The following is a 23,445-nucleotide window of genomic DNA, read 5'->3' on the forward strand; positions in this document are numbered from 1 at the left end:
AAGGGAACACTTCGATCCTATATTTTATAGGATATGTACTTGGACGACATATTAATCTTCTTTAAGAACTATAAGACGTATATAAAGTATATTACAAAAATACTAGAGGCCCTTTAAGAATACTTGTTACTAATTAGACTACATATATATCAAGAGATATCAAAATCTCCAATAGCAAGGCTGAAAGGTGAGTCATCAGAGGTCTAACTTTCATGATAACTTTGAAATCCTTGCTTCTTCCCCTCTCACCGTTCCTTGGGAACAACAACGATTTGGATGCGCAAACCATGAAGCTGCAAATCGAACTCCTCAAAACCTCATGGAACCCTTCTAAGCCCTCCAAGGCTGTCTCAAAGCCCTGTTGCGATTGTTCCGAAACCCTTTGCTATTATATTGCCCGCCCACCTAGTGTTAAACCGGCTCCAGCCCGGTTCTGGCCTGGGCTGGACTCGATTTAAGGGGTGTGTGTATAGGTGGACTAGACTGATTTGACCCGATTCGAGATCGGTTCGAACTAAGCCCAATCGATTTTAAGATCATTTTGAGTCGGCTCGAACTAGGCTAGATCGATTTAAAATAAGACTAAAATTAAAGAGATAAAAATTAACATTTCGAGAAAATGCGCTGCCGACTAGGATCGAACATCTCTCTTTTTTATTATTTCACTAGTAAGCTAAGTCGAATCAGTTCGAATCGATCTAACACTTATCGAGAAGGCGACATAGTATGTAGTTACGAATGCTTTAACGCTTGGAATATTATTATCTTGAGCTTCGGAATGTGCTAAAGGGACTGCGTCTCCTTTCTAAGGAGAGGTACATCTATATTAGTACTTTCCCTCGAGTTAGACCCTTTTTCAGGTCCTTGGTCTCTCATCTTGTATTTCATTAGTGTGCTGGATAGCAATATCGGATCTTCGGTCCAAACCCCAAACCCCCCCTAGGCCCTATCTGTTCCTGTATTCTTTGTCCCCCGACAAATATGCATTCTCCCATTCCTTTTGTCGTGCCGCCACTTAGAGTTGCTGCGTAATGCAAAGATGCGGCAGCTACGTCGATCCTGTTGCAATCAGGACGATACTGGGATGCATTGATTGCTCTGTCTGCCTATGGACTGGCTTGAGGAATTGCTCCTGTTATATGGCCGCCATGTATCTCCACCTATTCTCCGGGTCCTCAACTCAACAGCTCCATGACTGGCCGCTAGCGAAACATAGTACTATACCGCGGCTCGACCGTCCGCCAACAGGGCCAAAAATGGCAAGGCACACTGATCCTGATAATAGTCGACGGCGACGTTATCGGAATCGAGGTCCAATTTCGCCCGCAAATGGCGCCTTGGCCGACTTTTGTTAGAGGCCGCCATAGTCAGCCAGTCAGCCATGGCGATCAACCACTAGGGTCGTCCGTGCTCTTGTCAGGGCTGTCTGCGGCCTATCGTCAACGAAGCGGCGCTTTTCTCAACAGGCCTAGAGACCTCGAGCTTGAGCCACTTGTGCAAGGCCGTGGTTGCGATTGCGGGGATTACTTGCTAATGCACGTATGCCCCAGGGCATCGGGACCCCACTCCGTCGACTTCGGCTTCCACCCGCAGGCCTCCCACTGCATAGGTTGATAGGAATGCCGAATTCACCGAGGCCCGGTTCATGTCTCGAAAGAAGTCTAGGAATGTCAGCGACGCCAATACGCTCGCACCAGTGATTTGCAATCTGATCAAGAGGTCGGCCATATTATTGACTCCAGGGACTCGGCGCGCAGTCACTTCAGCCTCGACCGGATCTTGTTGACCAATAGCCAAAACCCCACGGGGAAGATGGCGCGGGTGTGCGACTAACGTCTTTTGAACCGAGCAGTGCTTTAGGCTCTGGAGGGCTCGAATACTATGTAGACAGGCATTGACGGAAGTGTGACTACTGGACGAAAACTGAGGTTCAGACATCCAGCGTTCATTGCGGAGAGACAGAGGCTGCTGAGCGACCTCGTAAAGGACTCCAACTTGAAGCTTTTGGGTTTCTCCATCTTCTGCAAAGACTCTGGTCAAGATCAAGTTGTTATAGCGAGCACAACCTCTTGCTTGGATCTCCAAGACAATCACCCTCCCTTTGCAATCTCACCAACTCCAATTCAGCATGTCGAAGCCTGCTACAGTCACAGCTACCATCATGCCTGATGAAGCGAACCACGTGGAGCTGGTGTCCACCAAGGCCAAGTTCTTCCACCACTATCGTGCCTTCTTCTACTGTGGGCTAGTTTCTCTCGGAGGGTTTCAACTTGGTAAGTCACAGCTGTCTCGCTGCCTCGTGCGCAGATTGTCTGGCAACTCACGTCAAAAGGTCTCGATCTTGGGGCTATAGCTGGTTTTCAGGCAATGCCCGGATTTCTCATGATTTTCGGGTTTCCCTCGAAAACCTCAGCCCTTGGCTGGGGCATCGACCCAACAGTCCAACAACTTATCAGTTCGCTGATGCTACTTGGCTCCTTTGTTGCCTGCCTATGTATTGGCATAATGGGCAAATATCTCAGCAGAAAATGGGTCATCTTCGTCGGCTGCTGCATTAATCACCTCGCCGTCGTTCTTATGATAGTTGCAAAAGATTTAGCAACGCTCTATGCTGGCAGAATAGTCATGGGCCTTTCAGTTGGCATCCTCGACGTATTGCCACAATTATACATCCATGAATGCGCTCCAGCAATGCAGCGAGGGTCTCTTCTTGGAGCCTTCAATGTCTTTGTTAGTATTGGCTTGCTCATTGGATCCATCGTGGACAACTACACATCAACCATCATGAGCAGAAACGCCTTCAGGATCCCACTCTACACATTTTTCGTTGTTCCGGTTATGTTAATGGTCGTATTGCCTTTCATCCCAGAGACCCCGAGATGGCTCATCGAACATAACAAACCAGACCAGGCGAGAAAGGCTTTAGGCAGGCTCCGAAACAAGGATACCAGCCCTCAACTGCTCGAGGCAGAGATGCAAGAGATAGCCACGTCCTTCGAGGCGGAAAACACACTGACCGGGAACGTGGCACTTTTCGACTGCTTCCGCAAAACAAACCTTCGCAGAACGCTCCTATCGGTGGCACTTATGACCTGTCTTACCGGCTCAGGCGCAGTGTTCATCCTAGTCTACGGAACTTACTTTTTTGCCATTGCAGGCCAGACAAATGCCTTTGCGGAAAGTGTAGGAATGACCGCTGCTGGGCTGGCCGCAACTCTCTTCTCAATGTGGTTGATTACCCGCATCGGACGGCGGGTGATCTTAATGATCGGTTTTGCAGCTCAGGCAATCTCTATGCTGATTGTGGCTGTGGTATTCCAACATCTCTCAACCAGTGCCACGGGTGGGAGGGTGCTCGTTGCCTTTACGATCATTTACCTTTTCTTTTACAACATGTGCATTGCCCCATATCTCTATCTCTGCGCAGGAGAGATCCCGACACAACGACTCCGCGGCTATACTCTAGGTATGGCTATCGGCATTTCATTCGCGTGGAATTGGGTTGCCACTTTTACAGCCCCATACTTTTTGAATCCCTTAGACCTCAACTGGGTAAGTAAACAGCCTCGAAATGGTATCAACTTGGAGCTGACACGAGGATAGAGTGGTAAATACGGATACATCTGGTTCGCCTCCAACGTCATTATCCTCATCTTTGTCTATTTCGTGGTCCCCGAGACGAAAGATCGCACTTTGGAGGAAATTGATGAGATGTTCGACGAGAAGATTGGTGCACGCAAATTCAGGAACTATAAGTGTACGCGTGCAGAGAACTCCCGTGCTATCGGAGTGAATGTAGTTGAGGACAAGCAAAGAGAGGTACATGACCATGTGGAATCGATTTGAGAGCAATTTTAGCCATATCTCGGGCTCGGTCGAGACACAGAGGTGGTTGAAGGGTAAAGAGTCTGAGAATCTGACTTGGGTTGAAGTGTATTGCGATGTCAGATGCTGTTTAATGCTCCTCCAAAGCGAATAATCACACAAGGTGAATCCCAGTTTCGCTTTATTTCTTTCGAAGTGTTCCTATCTTCTGATTGACCCCCTCCCACCACCCCAACCCCCCTTTCCCCGGGGGACTTAATACGAGAGAACTTGAACGTAATAGTTGCATTAGCTAGGCCATTTTTCACACTTTCAGAGTGACTTGGGGCCTAGGCGTGAGTCACTTCCCCAAGCATGTTTACCGCCGCATCGCCCGTGGGAAAGAATGGGGAAGTTGCAAGGCCGGACGTTTGAACGTCGGGACCCGTTGATGGTGCTTTTCCCTTACGAGTCTGCACAGCTCCACATTTACCTTCTCAACAATGCAGAGTTGTGGCAGGTGGTGTTGACGGGAAAAGTCTCTTATATAGTATTTTCCAAAGTTTCTCGATATGGTCCTCTCATCGTATATTCCCCAGGGGCACCCAGCTCATCTAACATTGGTCTCCTTCATTAAGCCGGATATCAATAGTATTACCAACACAACAACATAAGCATCAACATCGCTTCTACCCTCAAAATGAAGTGCACTGGAAACGGAACTGGCCCGGACGGTATCGCCTATCCTGGCTCCAGCGGCATCAATGTCATTGTCATTGGACTTGGTTATGCCGGTGTGACTGCGGCGATTGAATGCCATCGGAAAGGTCACGGAGTTTCGATATATGAGCAGACACCAGGCGTTTCAGTATTGGGTCTGTAGGTGTCATCCGAGGAACTCTGCAGTTGCTAACGGTCCTGGCGTTGACAGGCGATATGATCGGACTTTCCCCCAATTCTGCCAGAATCATCGCAAAATGGGACGGAGGCAGGATCCACGAGCAAATCATTCCACATGCAGGTCAGTACGTCGAGAATAATATTCACAAGCACGACACCGGCGAGATCCTGTTCAGTCAACCAATGTCTGGGTACACGGATTTCCAAAGCTATCTCGCTCCAAGGCCTGTGCTCATGAAGCTATTTGCGGACTACTGCCGAAAACTCGGAATACCTATCTTCTTTGGACACAGAGTGATTGATGTTTTCGAAGATGAGAACGAGGCGGGGATCATCCTTGAAGGAAGTGGTACGAGGATCAAGGCGGATTGTGTACTTGCCTGCGACGGAATCCATTCGAAAGCCCGGGGTACCATCACTGGCTGGCAGGACCGGCCTTATCCAACGGGCTATGCAGCCTACCGCGCCTGGTATGATGCTGATCTCATTCGCGACAATCCAAAGCTCCAGTTTCTATTCCAAGGTGACTATGACAAAATGGAAGTCTTCATTGGGCCCAATATGCATGCCATTTTCGGGACTTGCTCTCAACAAAAGCTCATTACGTGGACCGTCACCCATAAAGACACTTTTGACGTTACCGAATCATGGACCCAACTAGGTAAGATCGAGGACGCCATGAATTACATCAAAGGCTGGGACTCAAGGATACACGAAGTCATCAAGCACACACCTGCAAACCAGATCTTCGACCATAAACTAGCCTGGCGAAACCCGTTACCCAGATGGACGTCAAAATACAATCGGATGATCGTATTGGGAGATGCAGCGCACCCTTTTCTGCCGACTTCTGGCCAAGGGGCAGGTCAAGCAGTTGAAGACTGTGCGACTATCGCCATCTGCTTGGAACTGGCAGGGAAGAAGAGAGTTCCACTCGCACTGCAAGTCTGCGAAAAGCTCAGGTGAGCAGAGAAATTCCATAATTTCGGGAACCATGGCTGATGGGTTATCATTCAAAGGCATGCCAGAGCATCTTTGGCACAGAAGATGGGCATTGAAACCCGCGACCTGTGGCACAAAACCGACTGGGAGGTGGTAAAGTCGCAGCCAGAAACGGTTTCCATGCCAAATCCTGCCTGGCTCTTTGCACACAGTCCTCAAAAATACGCCTACGACGAGTTTGATATAGCGGCTCACGCTGTCGAAACTGGTTCGACTTATGTGCCAATTAACGTGCCGCCGCCCGAAGTGAACCACCGCATCAGCGACTTCAAGGATGCACCGAGTGACAAGTTGTTCAATGGAACTGCCACTCTGCAGGCGAAGATCTAGACAAACCTCGGATAGATCAATCTCGAAGGCCAATATTTCGCTCCTCTCTTGAGAATTTAGCAAAATTATATTAGCTATCTGTTGTCCCTTTAGAAATACCAACAATGTGCCGATATGGCTGTGAGACTCCACAATTCTCTATTTGAATGTGAACCGAGACCAGTTCGTCTACACGTCTGCTTGAATCTTCACTAGCCGCCCTTGGAAAGCAAGAGCAAACTATGGTAAAATATTACAAAGGGAATGAGTTTCCATTCACAAGTTTCAAGTACTAATTACCAGCCTGATAATTACCACTTTGTCGGCCATTGTTGAACCCCCGAAGCGTAGTTTGATATGAAGTCTCCAAGCGTTGGAGAAGGCTGGAAGCCCGGCGTCGGGGTGCCCCTTTTCCACGTAACTCTATATCTCGGCGGGGCGACGTCGGCTCCCGCCCGCCAAAGGTCAAGCAATGACTCTTCTCGGATGTTGCCCGAAAACATTCCAGATGGGGGAGTTATGGTCGGTGTGCTTCACGAAGGGGAGGATGCTGTCTTCAAACTCGTGGATGCGTGCTTCTTGTGCATCTTGGCAAGGGTCGCCGTCAGCTGTCATAGATTGCTACACCTCGCCCAAGTCTTGAATGAGCTGAGCTCATCTAAACCGAGCCGACCTGAACGGAGCTCAGATAGAGAAGGCACATTTGTTCCTCTTCCCAATCATCAGATGCCTCAAGATACTGTTCCCTGGGATATTTTCCCTCCGACCCCGAAATTAGACCTATCTGAAGCCGAGCAGCAGGGACTCGTAAAGACGAAAAGAGGCATCCGGCTCTGGCATGCAATATTCGGAATCCCGCTCGAAAAGACTCTGCGCGCTGGACGAGTACCCATCTTGCTGATGCATGGGGGTGTCAGCAGCTCCGACTGGAACGCACTACAGGTCAAATACCTCGCGCCAAATCATACGGTAATTGTACTTGATCTGCCGGGGCACGGGCGGTCACCATTCGACGACCGAGAGCTCTCTTACGAAAAGCTCGCCAGCGACGTTGCGGGGGTCCTGGATGTTTTGAAAGTTCCCAAGGTGGCGATTATTTCCTGGTCTGAAGGGACCATGCTCGCCTGGTCGATGCTCGCGTACGACCAGCATCATCGCATCGACCGCGCATTCTGCTACTCAGCCCTCGACGACTACAGAAAAGCCGATGCTGAGAAAGTCATGCAGATTTGGATGGTGGGGGAGTATTTTGCTCGCACGCGGCGAGAATGGGAGGAGACGCACCCGGGCCAGAAATGGGACGACTTTCTGGGTGCGTGGATGACAATGTGGACGCGGGAGCCGATTTGGACCGCCGAGACTTTCAAGCACGTTCCTGTCAGAGGGGAGAGTAAAGACGCTCCGATCGTTTGGATCGTGACGGGTGATCATGATGAGTGGATTCCACCAGAGACACACGACCGCATGGCAAAGTTCATTCCGAACTCGAGCTATCTCAAGATGCCGAGTGCGGGACACCTTACTTTTATTCAGAATCCGGGCATATATCATCGGATGATTGATTGTTTTTTGGAAGATGCCAATGTCGTGTCGACGCTGAAGGCCTCACTGTGATCGTGGATCAACTTTTGATTACGAGGATCAGATTTCCAGATGGGTGAAATGCAAAAGACCATCACCGATGGAGACCAATGTTGATGCTGCAAGGGGCAGTCAATGATTAAGGGGGCTTGTGAGCCTACTTGAGTTGTGCACGGGATATACTCACAATCATTGCCTAATCCTGACCCAAATTTCAATCAAGAAGGCTTGCCCGACGTGCCCGTTCCACAGGTGAAATCAGCCTTCCCGGTCTCCAAATCCGCGGGAAACGAAACATGTTCATGAATCCACTTCCACTGCCCTCCCTCCACCTTCCTCAACAAACTCGTCATTCTAAACGTGAAGGAAAATTCCCTCCCGTCAGTCCCCGTGCCCCAATATCGCTGGATCATCGTCGCGTACCCAGTCTGCTTGGACGTGGCGACGATTTCCAAATCCTTGCACGCGAGGTGCGAGTCGTCGTAGTACGCGTCGATGCTATCGTAGTGTTGGCCGAAGCCGCCGCGGGGGATCACCTTCATGAGGTCGAAGTACATGGTTTCTGGGAGATCGTAGAAGGATTTGGCCCGCGACTTGTTGCCAAAGTCGGTGTGGTTGAAGTGGATCCAGGCTTTGTAGTGTGCGAGGATTTCTTCTTCTTCTTTTTCTAGGGAGGGGTTGTGGTACTGGGGGCGTCGTATACAGAATGTTAGGTTGCACCATCTTGTGAATTGATCTCTATTTTCTTTTGGTTGTTTTTTTTTCGCGTCACCAGCTCAGCAGGGGGAAGAAGGTGTGTTCGGCGGACATACCTTGCTTGCGGGCATTCCTAATTTCTCTCGCAGAGTTTTGATTGTTGTCAGGTTGGTCTAGAGATTGGGTCAGCCAATATACTTCCTTTCGAACCACCGATTTATGGCTGTACTTCGTCCATCCATTCTGACTCCGCCGTACTAGTCATGATGGTTTTGATATTTTCTCAAGGAATTCAAAGCGTCGATAGAGTTCCAATATTCTATTCAAAAAATAGAACAAAATAAAATAAAATGACGCTATGAAGTCTTTCCGCGGAGTATCTGCACTTTTGAGCGTCGAGGTTATGACTAGCTAGAAACGGGCATCTCGATACACTAACTGTGGCTTTGACTGATTCTAACAGAACCCACTGACACTCGGCGGCAAGACCCCGATTCTCCACATCGGCTTGGTTTGCAAGGAGCTGCAGAGAGTAACTTTCCTTATCGGGATTGGGCTGTGGAGAGCGAGCTTGCGAAAGTCATACCCGAGCTGACTGCTTCTTGTCAAAGATTGAGACGGTCGAAGTTGTGGATTGCCTGTGGATTGCCCATGGAAAGGGGAGACCAACTAACTAGAGGCAGTAAATCAAGGGCTTGGGCGTGTCTTACTTTCTGACACTTCTGATAGCTACGACTATTGGTTTATGGTATCTTCCCCGAATTAACGACAACGCCGCAGCATGCCCTCTCGAAACATGTAGCAGAATTTATTCATTGTTCAGCACTGCAGACCAGTCCTGCTTCCTCACCCATTCTTCCACGCTACCTAGTTGAGGCTGATGTCGCAGCTGGCAGAGAATTAGCTGACGTACATTTAGGTATTCTTGAGTGAAGGAGGAGGTCGACTCACTTCGTAAGGCTGTGTCAAAGCGGGATCTTCTCGTAGTTTGTACCCGAACTCTGTCATATTTGCCATGCCTTCTGCCAACATTGTTCTGACGCCAGAATCCAGGTCCCCTGGCATCTTGTCTAACACGTCACTGATGGGAATTGTAGTGACTTTGGCTTTGACATTGAGTACTTTACTCCATATCTCGACAAATTCTCCGAATGTCATCCAGGCTCTGTAGCCTATGAGTTTTGTCCCCGGAGGCTCATTGAGCAAGGCTTTCACTAGTAGACCAGTATCCTCGTTTGCTGCAATCAATGGGAGTGGAGTTTCAACAGCAAACTGGCTGACGAAGCTGAAAGACCCGTCTGATTCCTAGATGATTGAATTTTAGTTACTTTCTCGGAAGTTTGACCTTCGACGTACGTACTTTCTTAGGCATCTCTGTGGAAAGTTCTGCAAAATTTGACAAATATACACCAATTTGAATAGTATTGGTCTTCTTCCAAAGCTCGGGGTATCTTTGTCTTCCATATCGCTCCGCATGCGCTTTTGTATCTGCGTGATAGGCACCAGTGTACTTTCCTTCACTATGTTCAGCCACGTCGGCAATTGTAGAGAAAACGAAACGCTCCAAGGTGTGTATTTTGGTTGCTGCGTCGAATATGTTTTTTCCCTGTTGAAGCTCATACTCATAACCCCACTGGCTTAGGTCTTGTCCTCGATTTCGATGTTTGTTGAGATTTGGGTCGCTCAGCGGCCTCCAAAAGTCAGTCACTCCAAATATGACATGAGCTCCATTAAATGCACGTATAAGTGATTCCGAGTTGTCGAGATCTGCTTCAACGATCTCAACGCCCCGGGCTGCCAATTTCCGGGCTTTCGATCCTGATGCATGACGCGTGACACCTCGAAGTCTCCAGCCGGGTAGTTCGAGAAAGGCGTCAACAACTGAGCCCCCTTGCGTGCCAGTTGCACCGATGATGACGATCAACTTCTCGCTGGCCGTCATTGTTACTCCTCGTACATCGAGAGAGAAGTCTGGTAAACAAAAGTCGAGATAATCTCTTCCTCGGGAGGAGTCATTCAACCTCGTCAGTTGACTTCTGTAGAGGCAATCCGAGTGATGAGAAGGTCAACCCCACCTAGTATCCCACCGCACAATCCCCATGCATTCTCCACGCTCGGAGTGGGCAGTATATCCCCATCTTAGAATGTACTTGCCCAGAAGTACTAGTATCTTTGTGGCAATCACGTTTATAGGCGCATGGAGTATTCAGCGGGACGGTCTCCAATCGTCTAACCAATAAATATTTTAGTATCAGTGTGCCGGCAACGGAAGGTCACTCGGTACCGAACCAGCAACCTTCCTCTGAGAGGACTTTGAAGCCTCAGAATCCTTCTACCACTAAAGATATGTCGAATCTCGATAACGTCAGCGTGATAATAGTAGGTGCCGGATTTGGAGGCCTCACCACCGCAATAGAATTGAGGCGGAAGGGGGCATCTGTCCTGGTCTTTGAGAGCACCAAAACACTTACTGAGCAAGGTCAGTCATTATCGGTCCTGGAGCGCGCCAGCATTGCATGATACTGAGGATGCTGATGACAGGTGACACCATTCAAATACCTTCGAACGCATCCAAGATTTTGGCCAAATGGGGAAATGTACTGGCAAAAGTTGCGGAAGATTCAGCCCGACCGAAATTCCTAGAATGTCAGAACTCCCAAGGAGAGCTCCTTAACAAACAGGTTCTGCCTCTGAATTATGACGGCTTCCCCATCATTTACCCCAGCCGTGGTCGTGCGCACCGAATCATTTTTGACTACGCAAAATCGATAGGTGTTGAAGTTTGCTTCGGTGTTCGCATATCTCGATATTTTGAAGACGAGCATGAAGCCGGGGTCTATTCTGGGGATCAGAAGTTCACTGCAGATGCAGTGATAGCAGCAGATGGAGTGCATAGTAAAGCTAGGTCTTTGGTCAACAAAAGCCCCGAAAATTCCAAGTCAAGTGGCTTTGCAGCATACCGCTGCTGGTTTCCAGTTGAAGCTTTGCCCAAATCCCCTCTACTTGGCGACATCATCAATGCAAAAGAAGATCGATATTGGACTTGGATTGGGCCAGACGTTCACGCACTCGTCATGACCAACGTGAAATTACAGTGGTTGGCATGTTTCTGTACGCACAGGGTGAGTGTCCAATAACAAACATATTCTCTCCCTTTGCATGCTCTTGTGTCTTCTTGAGCCATGCCAACTGGGGTTATACAGGACACTTACACAGCGGAGGAGTCGTGGAGCTTTCCAGGCAAGAAAGAGGACTTGTTGAAAGTGGTTGAAGGGTGGGACGAAAAACTGAGAACGATTTTCGAATCAATACCGCCTGAGAAGCTGATCGACTGGAAGCTACTTTGGAGGGACCCTGCCTCATCCTGGGTCTCCAAACATGGTAGGATCGCTCTGGTGGGTGATGCAGCTCATCCACACCTTCCTAGTTCTGGTCAGGGTGCGGCCCAAGCAATTGAGGATGGTGCAACCGTAGGAGCTGTGCTTGACCGGGCTGGCAAGGAGAATACTGCTCTTGGGCTGCGTGCATACGAAAAGATCCGGTGAGTTTCTCCTGTCCACTCTTATGACCTAAATACGCTTCGACTAACCTCATCCAGTTTCACTCGTACAAATCTAACTCAACGCATGGGTTGGGAATTGCGCCATCTCTGGCATCGAACCGATTGGGAAGCTGTGAAGAAAGATCCGAAGATCCTGGACTTCAGGCAGCCGTACTGGTTGTTTGGTGGGGATCCTGAAGCCTATGCTTATCAGTCCTTTGACGAAGTGGCTGACTGCATAAGAAACAACCGGGACTTCGTGCCAAAGAATGTTCCTGACGGGTATCGGCATAAGAATTGGACGATGGAGGATGTTATAGATCTAGATGGGAGCAATTTTGTGGTTTATGATTAAAAAGGGTCAAGAGAAGGCATATCATGGAACGTTGTCAGCCTCAGATCAAGCCCTCCAGAAATATTGCTCTGACTTATTATTACTTCTGGATAGGTCTTTCCTCGCTCCTTCCATGTCTTTAGTACTTCCGAATGAAGGTTTTACAGCACTGTTCCTCCAAGAGAGGAAACCGACACCACAGGTTCGAAGGCCGTCCTGACCCTTCAAGACCCTTCAAACCACTCACAACTTCGAGCTCGAAGGGAGCTCGAATTCGGCGACTCCAGTAAACATCCTGAATCTATGATATTTGACAAATCGCAAACCCGCCATCTCGCCAATATTCCTGATCTCCTCAAAGGTTCGCTCCTTTCCACTGAAGAGTTGTTGGCCACCGAGCTGCTGCATCTGTGTGATCATTGGCCATCCGGATTGTTGTATTGACATGTTTTGTGAGGCTGTGCTGCTGGACGCTGCTTGGGGCGTAATAAGCCGAGGAATGAAAAGCTCATTTACAAACACCCTTGCTTTTGGGTTCATTCTCAGGGCAGGCTTCAGATTTGCCAATACTTTTGCAGCGACTTCGTCCTCATACTCTCGTCTGTGCATCAAATCAGTCATCCTGATGGATACGCGGAGAAATTCCCCCTTACATAACGCCACGTAGCCAGTAAACCTCGGCGACAGTTTCTTGAGGAGTGAAATAGTCATGCACCTCGAGCTTTATTTCTCCTCTTTCCATTTCACTTTCATAGCCTTCAAAAGTCTGCAGGTGTTAGAAGACAAGCCGGAGAAGAACAGAGTGTCAGTAATACCTTCTGCAAGACTGGAATCATGTGCTCGAGTTCCTGGCATATCACATTCAAGGACGGAAACGTCTTCTTGACCTCAAGCATCACACTACCCAAGCCGGCGCCAACGTCACAGATTGTCGATCCGTAGCTGTCCCATGGTAAGTCGAAACATGTGGCTGCCACGGTGATGGTTGACATCCACGGTACTCCAACAGTCATGTTCGTCATACAGGTGGCACCTTCGGGTGTGAAAATGTATTCGAGGACACTCTTGCCAAACACTTCAGCGAATGCTCCGTCCTTTGCGTCAATGCTGTGCATCCGTTTTGGGTCTTTCATGATGGTAAGCCAGGCCGGCCCTGCCTTATAGGCATCATGAGTCCTGCAAGAGATATTTAGCGCGCAGAGCGGATCAAAGGGCATTACGGTAGATGTACTCGAGCAAACAGCATTCTCGCGCCCCGTTTCCAGATATCAACTCTGTGCTATGGCGATTGTTTCGGAAGACATCAGGTGCGACTTCCATAAAGACATGGCGGTGAGTCAATACTCGCATGGTACATCCTGAGACAAGACCGTCAACACAGGACCAAGTTCTCTCAGCACAGTTGTGCTCACCAAGTTTGTGCTCATTGGTTTCACAGGCTCTGGCCAACTGAGTTAATGTCATCTCTCCACCATTCTCAGCAATCTTGTCGGCAATTTTTAGGTCACACGCAACTTCCAACGCCACTGCCGCATTGTTTGAGATGCTCTCGTACATCAACTTCAGTTTTCTTGGTATGAGAAGCGCTATCAGTTGTTGGCAGTCTGCCATCAACATTTGCGACGCCTCCCATGCTTCGCGCGGCAGTAATTCATCGTCGTACTTCCACGCAGCAGTTTCGAAGAGAGAAGGCGTGTCGTTCCCAAGGAAATTCTCTAACTTCTCTCCTTGATAAGCAATATTTCTCAGCAAATTGGCAAGTGACATTGTTGGTGGCCAGAGGACTTGCCGGGCTTGTGTCGAAAATGATGAGTCAGCTGTTCTGGGTTAGAAACTATTAATCTCAGGTTCCAAATTGCTCCTTCGATAGCAGAGAACAAGGGGCTGATCAAAGCCTGCCTCATCTCTCATTGGCCGGTGGTCTCTATGTTCGAGGCAGTCTGCTTCAAAGCTCCTAATTGGATGGCTGTGTTGGAGTAACCGCCGGAGTGGGCCCGAATCTTGCTCCAATGCCCGGAGTGGGCCCCGACACTCGAAACGTTCAACGTCAACATTTTGTCCACGCCTTCGGGGTTGCGATAGGCTTTTCAAGATTTTGAGGGGTCCCTGACTGAGTGGTAGATGTCCCATGTTTTGTCAATGCTTCGAGGCTGAGAGATCGGCCCCCCAAAATGGACTCAAGAAGTGTCGCTGCACGCCCCGATGTTGGGTCTAGAATGGCCCTTGCTTTTGAGGGGTGTTTCGAATCCAGAAACCCAAAGCCGATAACTTTCAATCTCTGCTTTCAAGTATTGCACTCGCAAAATGAAGGGTGTTGGGCCTGACGGTGTTGCCCACCCAGGATCGAGCGGAATCAAAGTCATCATCGTTGGACTGGGATATTCTGGAGCTGCGGCTGCTGTCGAATGCCATCGCAAAGGTCACGACGTAGTCGTGTACGAACAATGGCCGGGCATCTCACAACTTGGCGATATTATCGGTATCACTGGAAACGCAGCGCAAATAGTCGCCAAATGGGGGAACGGCAGTGTTCACCGAAGACTTGAACCTATTCTGTCCTCGTGGCGAGCGAACAACATCAGAAGATTTGACACTGGCGAGATTCTCTACCCTCAACCCATGGTGGGCTATAATGCTGGCTCTGGTTACACCGCTCCACGTGGTCCTATGGCGATTATTCTGTCGAATCATCTCCGAGATCTTGGGGTCCCCGTTCACTTTGACAAATGCATTCAAGATTACTTTGAGACGGAAACCGACGCTGGCATCGTGGTCGAGGGCGAAAAGATATCTGCAGACTGCGTCATAGCTTGCGATGGTGTCCATTCGAAGGCACGCAGTTTCGTGGTGGGCATTGACGATCGGCCGTACCCGACTGGCTATGCTACCTATCGAGCTTGGTTCGATGCGACCGAGGCCAAGAAAAATCCCAAGCTCGCATGGATGTTCGAGGGCGATTCTGACAAGATGGAAACATATATTGGAAATGACATGCACTGCATTCTGGGGACATGCTCAGGGATGAAGGGTGTGGTATGGACAATAACGCACAAGGACGAATATGATAATGTTGCGGAGTCCTGGTCGTTCCCCGGGAAACACGAGGATGTGCTGAACTATGTCAAAGGTTGGCACGAGCGTATTTTTGACGTTGTTCTGGCTACCCCCAAGAACCAACTGGTCGATTACAAATTGGTTTGGCGAGATCCTCTCCCAAAATGGGTTTCCGAGCACGCCAGGATTATCCTCATCGGTGATTCTGCACATCCATTCTTACCCACTAGCGCCCAGGGAGCCGGGCAGGCGATCGAAGACGGAGCCACAATTGCTATTTGCCTTGAGCTCGCCGGTAAAACCAAAGTGCCGCTGGCCTTGCGCACATGCGAAAGACTGAGGTAATCTTCTTCGCCCATGATGGTTTTTGGTCGACTAACTGATCCCAGATATGCTCGTGCGTCACTGGCACAACAGATTGGCAAAGAAACACGGGAGATCTGGCACAAGACTGACTGGGAGCTTGCTAAGAAGAATCCTCAGTCTCTGTCTATGCCTCTTCCCAGCTGGCTATTCGGACATGACCCCCAGAGATATGCGTATGAAGAGTTCGATGCTGCGGCGAGCTCGGTGCAGAACGGGACAGCGTATGTTCCGAAGAATATCCCTCCACAAGGGCAAAACCATCGAGTGTTTGATTTCAAGGTGGAGGATGCGAGCCCATGGGTCAAAGGGGAAGTACAACCTCGCGCCCGGCTTTGAGCTCTAAGCACTGGAGATTCGATTGTATTGTATAACATCGGAGGCACAAGGGTCTGTCCTGATGGCAAAATCGGAACATAACCCCAGATGGCCACAGCGAACCGTCCCAACCTCTAGAGGAACCCAAATTCGCTGATGGGATTGTGGAGACTTGGTTTCAGCTGCGCAGCTCTCCTCGTCAAGGGGACCTCGGGGATTGGTACCGAGCCCATGAGCCTTGGAGGGTGCATTGTGGTGATCTCGTGGACTCTCCCCAGGCCAACAATAACCCACCCAACCCCGCAATCTTCCCCAGCCTTAGGCTCAATAGGCCTAGGCCTAATTAGGCTTCCAGTTATGCCCCGCTTAAAATGCTGTTTGGGCTTCTGACCAACGTCTCTCTTCCAGCGTCTCTTCTGCCACTAATTTCAATTTATATTTCTCCGTACAGAGCAATATGGTACCCAGATAAGCCCAGATATGGATGTACATACCTCTCAGCTATACGATGGTGGCATCGACCGTTTGCGTTCTGGCCAAGCTTGTCTCACCTGCAGGAAACGCAAGAACAAATGCGATGGATCCCGTCCGGCTTGCTCTTTTTGCAACAAGAGGGCCCTGAGATGCATCTACGACAGCCCTGGCAAGTTCTCTGGTATTGATAGAGGGTGAGCGTCATGTATACTTCAGAGGAACGAGTCGACCTGATTTTCTGGTATTGCAGTTATGTCGAGACACTCGAACACAAGGTGCGAAGTCTCGAGCAAGAACTCAGGCAAATTGGAGGGAGATCCAGCTTTGATGTCCCTTCTCTCCCCCAACAGACTGACGACGCACTTGTGCGCGAATTCCATTGTCGGAATCCTCAACCTCGGACGAGGACTATTCAGGTCGAAAACATCCAACCTGTCCTGTCTGACGCCAACAGTACCTCGCTTGAGAAGGACCATGATCTAGTGAAAGTCATAAGATACGGTTAGCGTCCCGTGTCTTGACTTGTCGCAATAGACTCACAGGTGGACCAGGAGAAGTGTCGATACATTCGGCATTGGCGGACTTTGGAGTCGCGCCGTCTGGGACCTCGCCCTCGGACGCGACACGAACTGCATCGAGTGATATGCCTGACGACGATTTCTCTCACCAAGATGCAGATGTCGACTTCCGAGAGGAAATCCCGGACCACAATTGCTTCGTCCTTCCTCCACGTGCACTTGCCCATCGCTTGGTCGATTTGTTCTTCGACCATGTGGCTCCGATTCTGCCGTTGGTGCACGAGCCCAGTTTCCGGAAAGAGTTGGACGCACTCTACGATGATCACAAATCAGCGAGCATAGCTTTCAGCAGCGTCGTCAACGTGGTCTTTGCCTATGGATGCGACTACCTCGATCTTGACTTGAAACGGACACACGAACTGGCTCAAGCGTTTCACGAACGAGCTACCGATTTGATTCTTCTTGTTTGCTACGAGCTGGCGTCCCTTGAAGTTGTTCAAGCTCTTCTACTTGTGACACTGCATCTCAATAGCAGCATGCAATTTCACCGAATGTGGATCAACACTGGCTTGCTCGTGAGGACGGCACAGGCGTTAAATTTGCATCTGGACCCGTCGGACTGGGATATTAGCATGATGGAGAAAGAGCTGCGCAAAAGGTTTTGGTGGTCGATTTATTCTCTTGACAGGTATTCGATATCTGCCTGCATCATACTCTTGATGATATCTGACGATTTCCAGATTCATTAGTTTAAAACACGGTCGACCACCTGCTCTGAACATCGAAGCTGGTCACTGTGTTCAACCTGCGGCGGTGGACGATGACCAAATCCTACCTGCATACATCGCCAAATCCCAAGATCCAAGACGACCGCCTTCACAGCTTCACTTTTTCAATTCGCTAATGCAACTGATCCATATATCTGAATCAGCACTCTCGTCCAGTTCTATCAATGCCCCATCCAAAAGGAAGGCAAATGGTGGATTAGAAAAGGACGTTACGAAAGAAGTCATCTATACCCAAATATCAGGGGCTCTTGAACAGGAGAGCAAACTTGCTACCTGGGTTTCGGGCCTCCCCGAACATCTTCGATTTGACTACAACAATTCCAATCCGAAGCTCCGCAAACAACAGAGAAGTCTACAGACTCGTTATTTGCACACCAGGCTCATGATTCATAGACCAAACATGATATCAGCCCTTCGCCTGGACAAAGGCCTAGAGAGTCTGGAAGGAAATGACGGCTTTTTGAAAGCCATTCTAACCGCCAGCATTCAGCAATGTGTCCAATGTTCTTGCGACTTGATCCGACTTGTTGAGGAATACTATGAACAGAATAGCTTGGGGCCGTGGTGGCTTCTTCTACAATGTAAGCGCACTAAACAGGCCATCTCTCTCCCCCCCCCCCTCTCTCTCTCTGTCCTCCAGAAGCTAATCTGATCTCACCAAGTCATCTTCACCACACTGGCCACCTCATTCGCAGTCCGAGCACGACAGAATCTGCTGAAGAACCTCGATGACAACGCCATCAACATCGCCATCGAAAAAGCCATGAAATTACTGCGTTCTTTTGGCGACATCAACCCAACATTGACCCAATGCCGGCAGTACTTTGAGCTAATGATGCCTCTGACCATGGCTCAGGGTTTCAATCTAGACACGGAGAACATGTACAGCAGACTCCGAATACCCACAGATTCGCAGGCTCAAGCATTACCTTTCTCTAATCCAGCGTTCAATGGTCAAATGATCCCACAGCAGAGGCCAGTCCATAGGACGCAGAGCTCCATGGACTATCATCAAGGCCGTGATGCAGGCTTGCGGGGTCCCGATCAGGCTATGGCGGGCTATACAGCGGAGATCTTCTCCGACGCGACTCTTGGCGGCTTCAGTTTTGGAACGCTAGATCCTATCCTCCAGATGTAAACATGAGCAACGTTGTACACTTTTATACCTCGTCCTATAGTAGATTGCAAAACTACTTTCCACCGAAGCATAAGTTCCGAAGAATCTCTGTCTCGGAATGGAGCCACGACCAGAATCGCTGTCGGCCAATATGAATTAGCGCCGTTTGAGTTTCCCTATAACAAGTACACATGTGCTTACTATGTAGCTATTAGTGTTATCACGATTCCAGTTGTTGCAGGCGCTACGCAGCAGCCCGGGGGAATTCGGTTAACCTCCCCTTCCTGAGTCTCGAATCGCGTTTCTGTCTACCAAGTACGGAGTCCACAACCTCTTTTTGCTGCTATGCTCCTCTCCTCCTCTCCTGAGCCTGGTGCACTCTTCTAAAGTGCGGCACAAGTATCATGCCACCTTAAACCATATTTCACTTGAATTTCGTCCACCAGCCTCGCCTCTACCATCATACTGCTCTCCACGACTAAGATTGCTTCAATCCCATTTCTTACCATAGGTTTACGCGTATCGTGTTCGATGGAAGGATCATCAGTATGAGACCGAGCAACCTTTGCGAAAAGTGTCGAAGACTTTTCGAGGGCCCACAACAGCCTCCAGAAATAGACAGCGTGCCCTTTGAACACATAGATGCACTTTCTGACGATGAAAACCAAGCATCGGACGAAGATCTCGTCTCGATATCTGGTGACAATCAGCCTGAGAATCGTGATAGACGCCCAAAGCTGCCACCAAGAATCAGTCGATCTTCCACATCTCGAATCCTCGTACATCACAACATGGCTGCTTTAGTCCTGGCCGCTGCTAGTGGCTGCCACCTATGCAATCTGTTATCGCAGCGCCTTCCACGGGACACCGCAATACACGAATGGGCGAATAAAGAGCACCGGAGACTCTTGCAAGAGCAGTCCTCTTACCTCAATGGAGTGATAAAGATAGACCGTCTGCCTGAAGAGGACATTCCGGGTGCTCTGAACCTGAGGCTCTCCTATTACATCAACGAGAATGGAGCTCCTGTCCATGTGTATGGTCCGATAGGGATGACTCTACTCCCAACCCACAGTATGTAAAGTCAAAGCAGGTGCATCAACGTGAGTTGGTATTGACAGCGTCAATAATACTGCCTAGGTATTGCGACCGACGTGGCAATTGCGATCAGAGGCCGCACTTTGGTTGATGTGAAGAAGTGGATAAGTGATTGCCAACAAAACCACGACGAATGCCGACCATTGGCTTCACCCCTATCCACTGTGAAGCCAGCCAGGTTGGTTGAAATCATCGACGACCCGACGTCGATGAGGTTAAGAATCGTTGAGGGTCAGACTCTTCCACCAGACATGTCATATGCCACTCTCAGTCACTGCTGGGGCACCACTCGAATGGCAGTTCTCCGACATAGCAACGAGGCAGAATTCGCGCAGAACATCCCATTGGAAAAACTCACAAAGACATTCCAGGATGCCGTGACTTATACCCGAGAGCTAGGGTTACACTACCTTTGGATCGACGCATTCTGCATTAATCAAGACTCGTTCGGTGACTGGCTGGACCAAGCACTTGCCATGGCGAGCATATACGCGAATGCTCGCATCAACATCGCAGCCACCGCAGCCCCCAATGGTGACGGTGGCCTCTTTCTGGCACGTAATGAATACCTTGCGAACCCCTGTATCGTCAAAGCAAAGTGGAATGAGCTACTTGCCGGTGAGTATGTGATATATGACCGGTACGCATGGTACGTTGGGATCGAGCGCTCCGTCCTTAGTAAGCGAGCATGGGTCTTGCAGGAGCGGCTATTGTCCCGAAGAACCATCCATTTCGCAGCCGACCAGGTTTCGTGGGAGTGTGCGAGAGTTCGGGCAAACGAGACGTGGCCGAAGGGGGTTCCCGAAGACCCTCTCACGGTAAAGACGCGAGCGCTGTCGGCTGCAGCAAGGTCCGATCAAGCTGATTTGTCGCGAATCGACCAGCATTGGCTTATTGCCATAAACACCTACTCTGGTTGCGATCTGACGAAAGACTCCGACAAGCTGGTCGCCTTAGCAGGGTACGCACAAGTGATCCAGAACGCCCTTGGATGCTTGCCATTGGACTATGCGGCGGGGTTGTGGAGGGCATATCTTCCAGAAGATCTGCTATGGCATGCCGAGCCGCATAGTACACGATATGAAAAGTATCATGCGCCTTCTTGGTCGTGGGCATCACTTAAAGGCACGGTCAGTTGGAATCCGGAGGGTGCGAGAAGCATACCCGATAAAGACCTAGCCTGCAGCGTCCTCCAGATCGACATATCTCTCGTGGATGCGACAAAACCCCTCGGACCAGTATCAGCTGCAAAGATAGAGCTATGTGGGCCGCTCTGTCCCGTCAACTTCGGTCCAGGCTTCGGCACGCGAGCCCCCCGCCTTCAGTATATCGACGTAGGACAACGTCGATTTGGTCGAGGCTTTCTGACGGAATACCTCGATGATGGTTCGATGTACCATTCATCTGGTGAGACTTTGGCAGGATTCGTAATATACTTCTGTCGTTTTGCAACGCTTCCCTTTCTTGATGAGGGCAGACGAAATTCCATAGGACTGCTACTTGCAAGAAGTTCGGTCTTGCCAGCTGGCGTTTTCAGTCGTATTGGGTATGCCAAGTTCTTCCACAGGGAGACCTCCGCGAGCTTCGAGCAAATGTGCTGCCCAGCGCTCGATCTGTCATCCGACGCATATCTGCGCAAGGTGGAAGATGGCAGATATGTTTTTATGATTATTTAAGTCACAAAATGCTCCTTATTCGTCACTTAGCAACCGCTACATCAATGCATTCAGACGCCGCCATGCTCCTCGTGTCTTCAGTTATCGGCTCCCTCTCACCAGAAAACGTGTGGTTCTCGATAGCTGTGGCAGTAGTTGTGGGTTATCATTGGATTATTCAACATGCCGATGCTCTACTTTATTTTGCAGAGACGATTTTTTCTGCTTGATGCTTGGACAAGAGGTCTTTTTTAACATGTACTTAGATGGCTTCGGTGGAACCCGGTTGCCCAGTCTGCTGTGTACAGCGGAAGGAAGTTTTGCAATCTTTCGTATCAATAATATCCCAAATCGAGAGGCGCCGGGTCAAGGAGATCGAGTCTTGCGAAGTCTAGTTACAGCCCTATCAATGAGACTCAAACACAATTTGTCAATACAAAGCTAAGAGAGTGATAACGCAACCTGGTGGGCTAAAGCTGCAAGTGCTGTGTCCCTGGTCATTGTCAGGTAATTGACTTGTTACCGCTGCAAACACCGCTCGCTCTATTGAGGCCTTGTGGGATATTGGCAACTGCCCTACTTAGACCAACAGTCGACGATACCCTATCCACCGGCACATTTAGTTCTAGAGGGGAGTTAGTAGACTGATAAGGGAGGAAGGGGGAGGTTTATACTTTATCAGAAAAGAAAAGAAAAAAGGCATGGGCATGGGTATTTTCAGGGCTTCGAGGTCCTGGTATGTAATGGCAGTCCGTACAGCGGAGACAAGCGCGATTAGATACCTACTCGGGAGGTAACAAGGTCACAGTAATGGGTGGTGCTAAACTAGAACCAGTGATTTTGTTATCGAATGGGTAGGCGAGTCAGGTAGGACATGTTGAAACCACTGCCAGAGTACGGCCACTTCTTTCCTTGCGCAATATCGCCGTAACTTGCCTGGGTAGCTTTCAAGAGTTGTTAAACAATGGTACTCAAACATCTCGTCCGCAAACAGAGTGGATGAGCACAGAGCAACGAATAAAGAGAAGTATGAGTAGACAACCCGTGGGTAGTTCTCCTTCCCTTAAGCAATTAGATTAGCTTTTCAACAAGAGCGTCATATCTTACAGGAGAGCTCGTGGCAATCGCTTCTTGTTATTTCCTTGCCTCTCCCTCCCCAGTTTCTCGGAATGTAAAGAAAATTGAAGTGTATAACAGATAGAGGCCATCTCTTTGTCGCAATTGGAAAAACATGTCCGCCATACTCTAGCCAGAACTATGATAAAACAATCAGGCGTATTACCTAGGAGGTACAAGACGATGTGAGAATTCTATTGACAGATAAAGGTAATATATTTACAATATTAGACGTGGCACATACAAGCCCTCATTTATCAACAACTCTCTTAACTAGGGAATAGGAATTAACAGGCACCTCCTATTTAGTCCTGGCCTCAGATGCATGAATTTGCCTGTAAGCGAAGGCCATCAAGGAATAATCAAGTCAATAGAAGTATTGAGTAATGATACTACTTCGTACACTAGGCGTATACACAGAGCTTCAAAGCCCCAGGGAGGCTTTCAGGAACTTGCGAGAGGTATGCGGTTCGTATACGTGCCTTCTTCGTCTACTCCCTTCGGCATCCTTGCTGCGTTGTTGTACTGGACCCTGGGTTGGTTGTTGATGTCCTAACATCTCAGGAGACATCTGCGGGTTATTGGGATTCTACCATGTTTCTAGATGTAATCACCGTCGTTTTAATACCACTGGTAATCAATTAATTTTCCCTTGCTACGAACTCTTTACATAGGACTTGCCATTTATCTTTGGGTGTGACTCGACAGGTCCTTGTTGCTTTGCAGAGCCACCTCTTCAGGGGTTATGGATCTGTCGAGCTACTAGTATTACTGGAG

The 23,445-nt window shown here is 49.3% G+C and overlaps 11 protein-coding genes across 11 annotated transcripts; 7 read left to right on the forward strand and 4 right to left on the reverse strand.

Annotated features, from left to right (window-relative positions):
• Positions 1-2,161: 2,161 nt before the first annotated feature.
• A1O5_08782 (uncharacterized protein) lies at positions 2,162-3,846 on the forward strand (the record flags this gene model as incomplete). Its single annotated transcript, XM_007749363.1, has 3 exons — positions 2,162-2,273; positions 2,333-3,552; positions 3,604-3,846. The coding sequence occupies 3 exons, from the start codon at positions 2,162-2,164 to the stop codon at positions 3,844-3,846; spliced, it is 1,575 nt and encodes a 524-aa protein (XP_007747553.1).
• A 658-nt stretch (positions 3,847-4,504) lies between these two features.
• On the forward strand, positions 4,505-6,036 carry A1O5_08783 (uncharacterized protein; the record flags this gene model as incomplete). Its single annotated transcript, XM_007749364.1, has 3 exons — positions 4,505-4,679; positions 4,736-5,666; positions 5,724-6,036. The coding sequence occupies 3 exons, from the start codon at positions 4,505-4,507 to the stop codon at positions 6,034-6,036; spliced, it is 1,419 nt and encodes a 472-aa protein (XP_007747554.1).
• Positions 6,037-6,741: 705 nt separating this feature from the next.
• A1O5_08784 (uncharacterized protein) lies at positions 6,742-7,629 on the forward strand (the record flags this gene model as incomplete). The annotated part of the gene is made up of 1 exon (XM_007749365.1): positions 6,742-7,629. The coding sequence occupies one exon, from the start codon at positions 6,742-6,744 to the stop codon at positions 7,627-7,629; it is 888 nt and encodes a 295-aa protein (XP_007747555.1).
• Positions 7,630-7,814: 185 nt separating this feature from the next.
• A1O5_08785 (uncharacterized protein) lies at positions 7,815-8,423 on the reverse strand (the record flags this gene model as incomplete). Its single annotated transcript, XM_007749366.1, has 2 exons — positions 7,815-8,282; positions 8,409-8,423. 2 exons carry the CDS (start codon positions 8,421-8,423, stop codon positions 7,815-7,817), a joined length of 483 nt encoding a protein of 160 aa, XP_007747556.1.
• Positions 8,424-9,100: 677 nt separating this feature from the next.
• A1O5_08786 (uncharacterized protein) lies at positions 9,101-10,234 on the reverse strand (the record flags this gene model as incomplete). Its single annotated transcript, XM_007749367.1, has 3 exons — positions 9,101-9,181; positions 9,244-9,597; positions 9,653-10,234. The coding sequence occupies 3 exons, from the start codon at positions 10,232-10,234 to the stop codon at positions 9,101-9,103; spliced, it is 1,017 nt and encodes a 338-aa protein (XP_007747557.1).
• Positions 10,235-10,638: 404 nt separating this feature from the next.
• Positions 10,639-12,188, forward strand: A1O5_08787 (uncharacterized protein; the record flags this gene model as incomplete). Its single annotated transcript, XM_007749368.1, has 4 exons — positions 10,639-10,771; positions 10,834-11,414; positions 11,496-11,833; positions 11,891-12,188. 4 exons carry the CDS (start codon positions 10,639-10,641, stop codon positions 12,186-12,188), a joined length of 1,350 nt encoding a protein of 449 aa, XP_007747558.1.
• A 222-nt stretch (positions 12,189-12,410) lies between these two features.
• On the reverse strand, positions 12,411-12,788 carry A1O5_08788 (uncharacterized protein; the record flags this gene model as incomplete). The annotated part of the gene is made up of 1 exon (XM_007749369.1): positions 12,411-12,788. One exon carries the CDS (start codon positions 12,786-12,788, stop codon positions 12,411-12,413), a length of 378 nt encoding a protein of 125 aa, XP_007747559.1.
• Positions 12,789-12,816: 28 nt separating this feature from the next.
• On the reverse strand, positions 12,817-13,934 carry A1O5_08789 (uncharacterized protein; the record flags this gene model as incomplete). The annotated part of the gene is made up of 4 exons (XM_007749370.1): positions 12,817-12,933; positions 12,983-13,343; positions 13,399-13,525; positions 13,580-13,934. 4 exons carry the CDS (start codon positions 13,932-13,934, stop codon positions 12,817-12,819), a joined length of 960 nt encoding a protein of 319 aa, XP_007747560.1.
• A 537-nt stretch (positions 13,935-14,471) lies between these two features.
• Positions 14,472-15,923, forward strand: A1O5_08790 (uncharacterized protein; the record flags this gene model as incomplete). Its single annotated transcript, XM_007749371.1, has 2 exons — positions 14,472-15,562; positions 15,611-15,923. 2 exons carry the CDS (start codon positions 14,472-14,474, stop codon positions 15,921-15,923), a joined length of 1,404 nt encoding a protein of 467 aa, XP_007747561.1.
• Positions 15,924-16,579: 656 nt separating this feature from the next.
• Positions 16,580-18,820, forward strand: A1O5_08791 (uncharacterized protein; the record flags this gene model as incomplete). Its single annotated transcript, XM_007749372.1, has 4 exons — positions 16,580-16,877; positions 16,928-17,582; positions 17,635-18,263; positions 18,345-18,820. The coding sequence occupies 4 exons, from the start codon at positions 16,580-16,582 to the stop codon at positions 18,818-18,820; spliced, it is 2,058 nt and encodes a 685-aa protein (XP_007747562.1).
• Positions 18,821-19,590: 770 nt separating this feature from the next.
• Positions 19,591-21,573, forward strand: A1O5_08792 (uncharacterized protein; the record flags this gene model as incomplete). Its single annotated transcript, XM_007749373.1, has 2 exons — positions 19,591-19,873; positions 19,940-21,573. The coding sequence occupies 2 exons, from the start codon at positions 19,591-19,593 to the stop codon at positions 21,571-21,573; spliced, it is 1,917 nt and encodes a 638-aa protein (XP_007747563.1).
• Positions 21,574-23,445: the final 1,872 nt, after the last annotated feature.

The sequence above is a fragment of the Cladophialophora psammophila genome (genome assembly GCF_000585535.1).
Source record: "Cladophialophora psammophila CBS 110553 chromosome Unknown aczJe-supercont1.14, whole genome shotgun sequence".
Classification (NCBI taxonomy): Eukaryota; Fungi; Ascomycota; class Eurotiomycetes; order Chaetothyriales; family Herpotrichiellaceae; genus Cladophialophora; species Cladophialophora psammophila.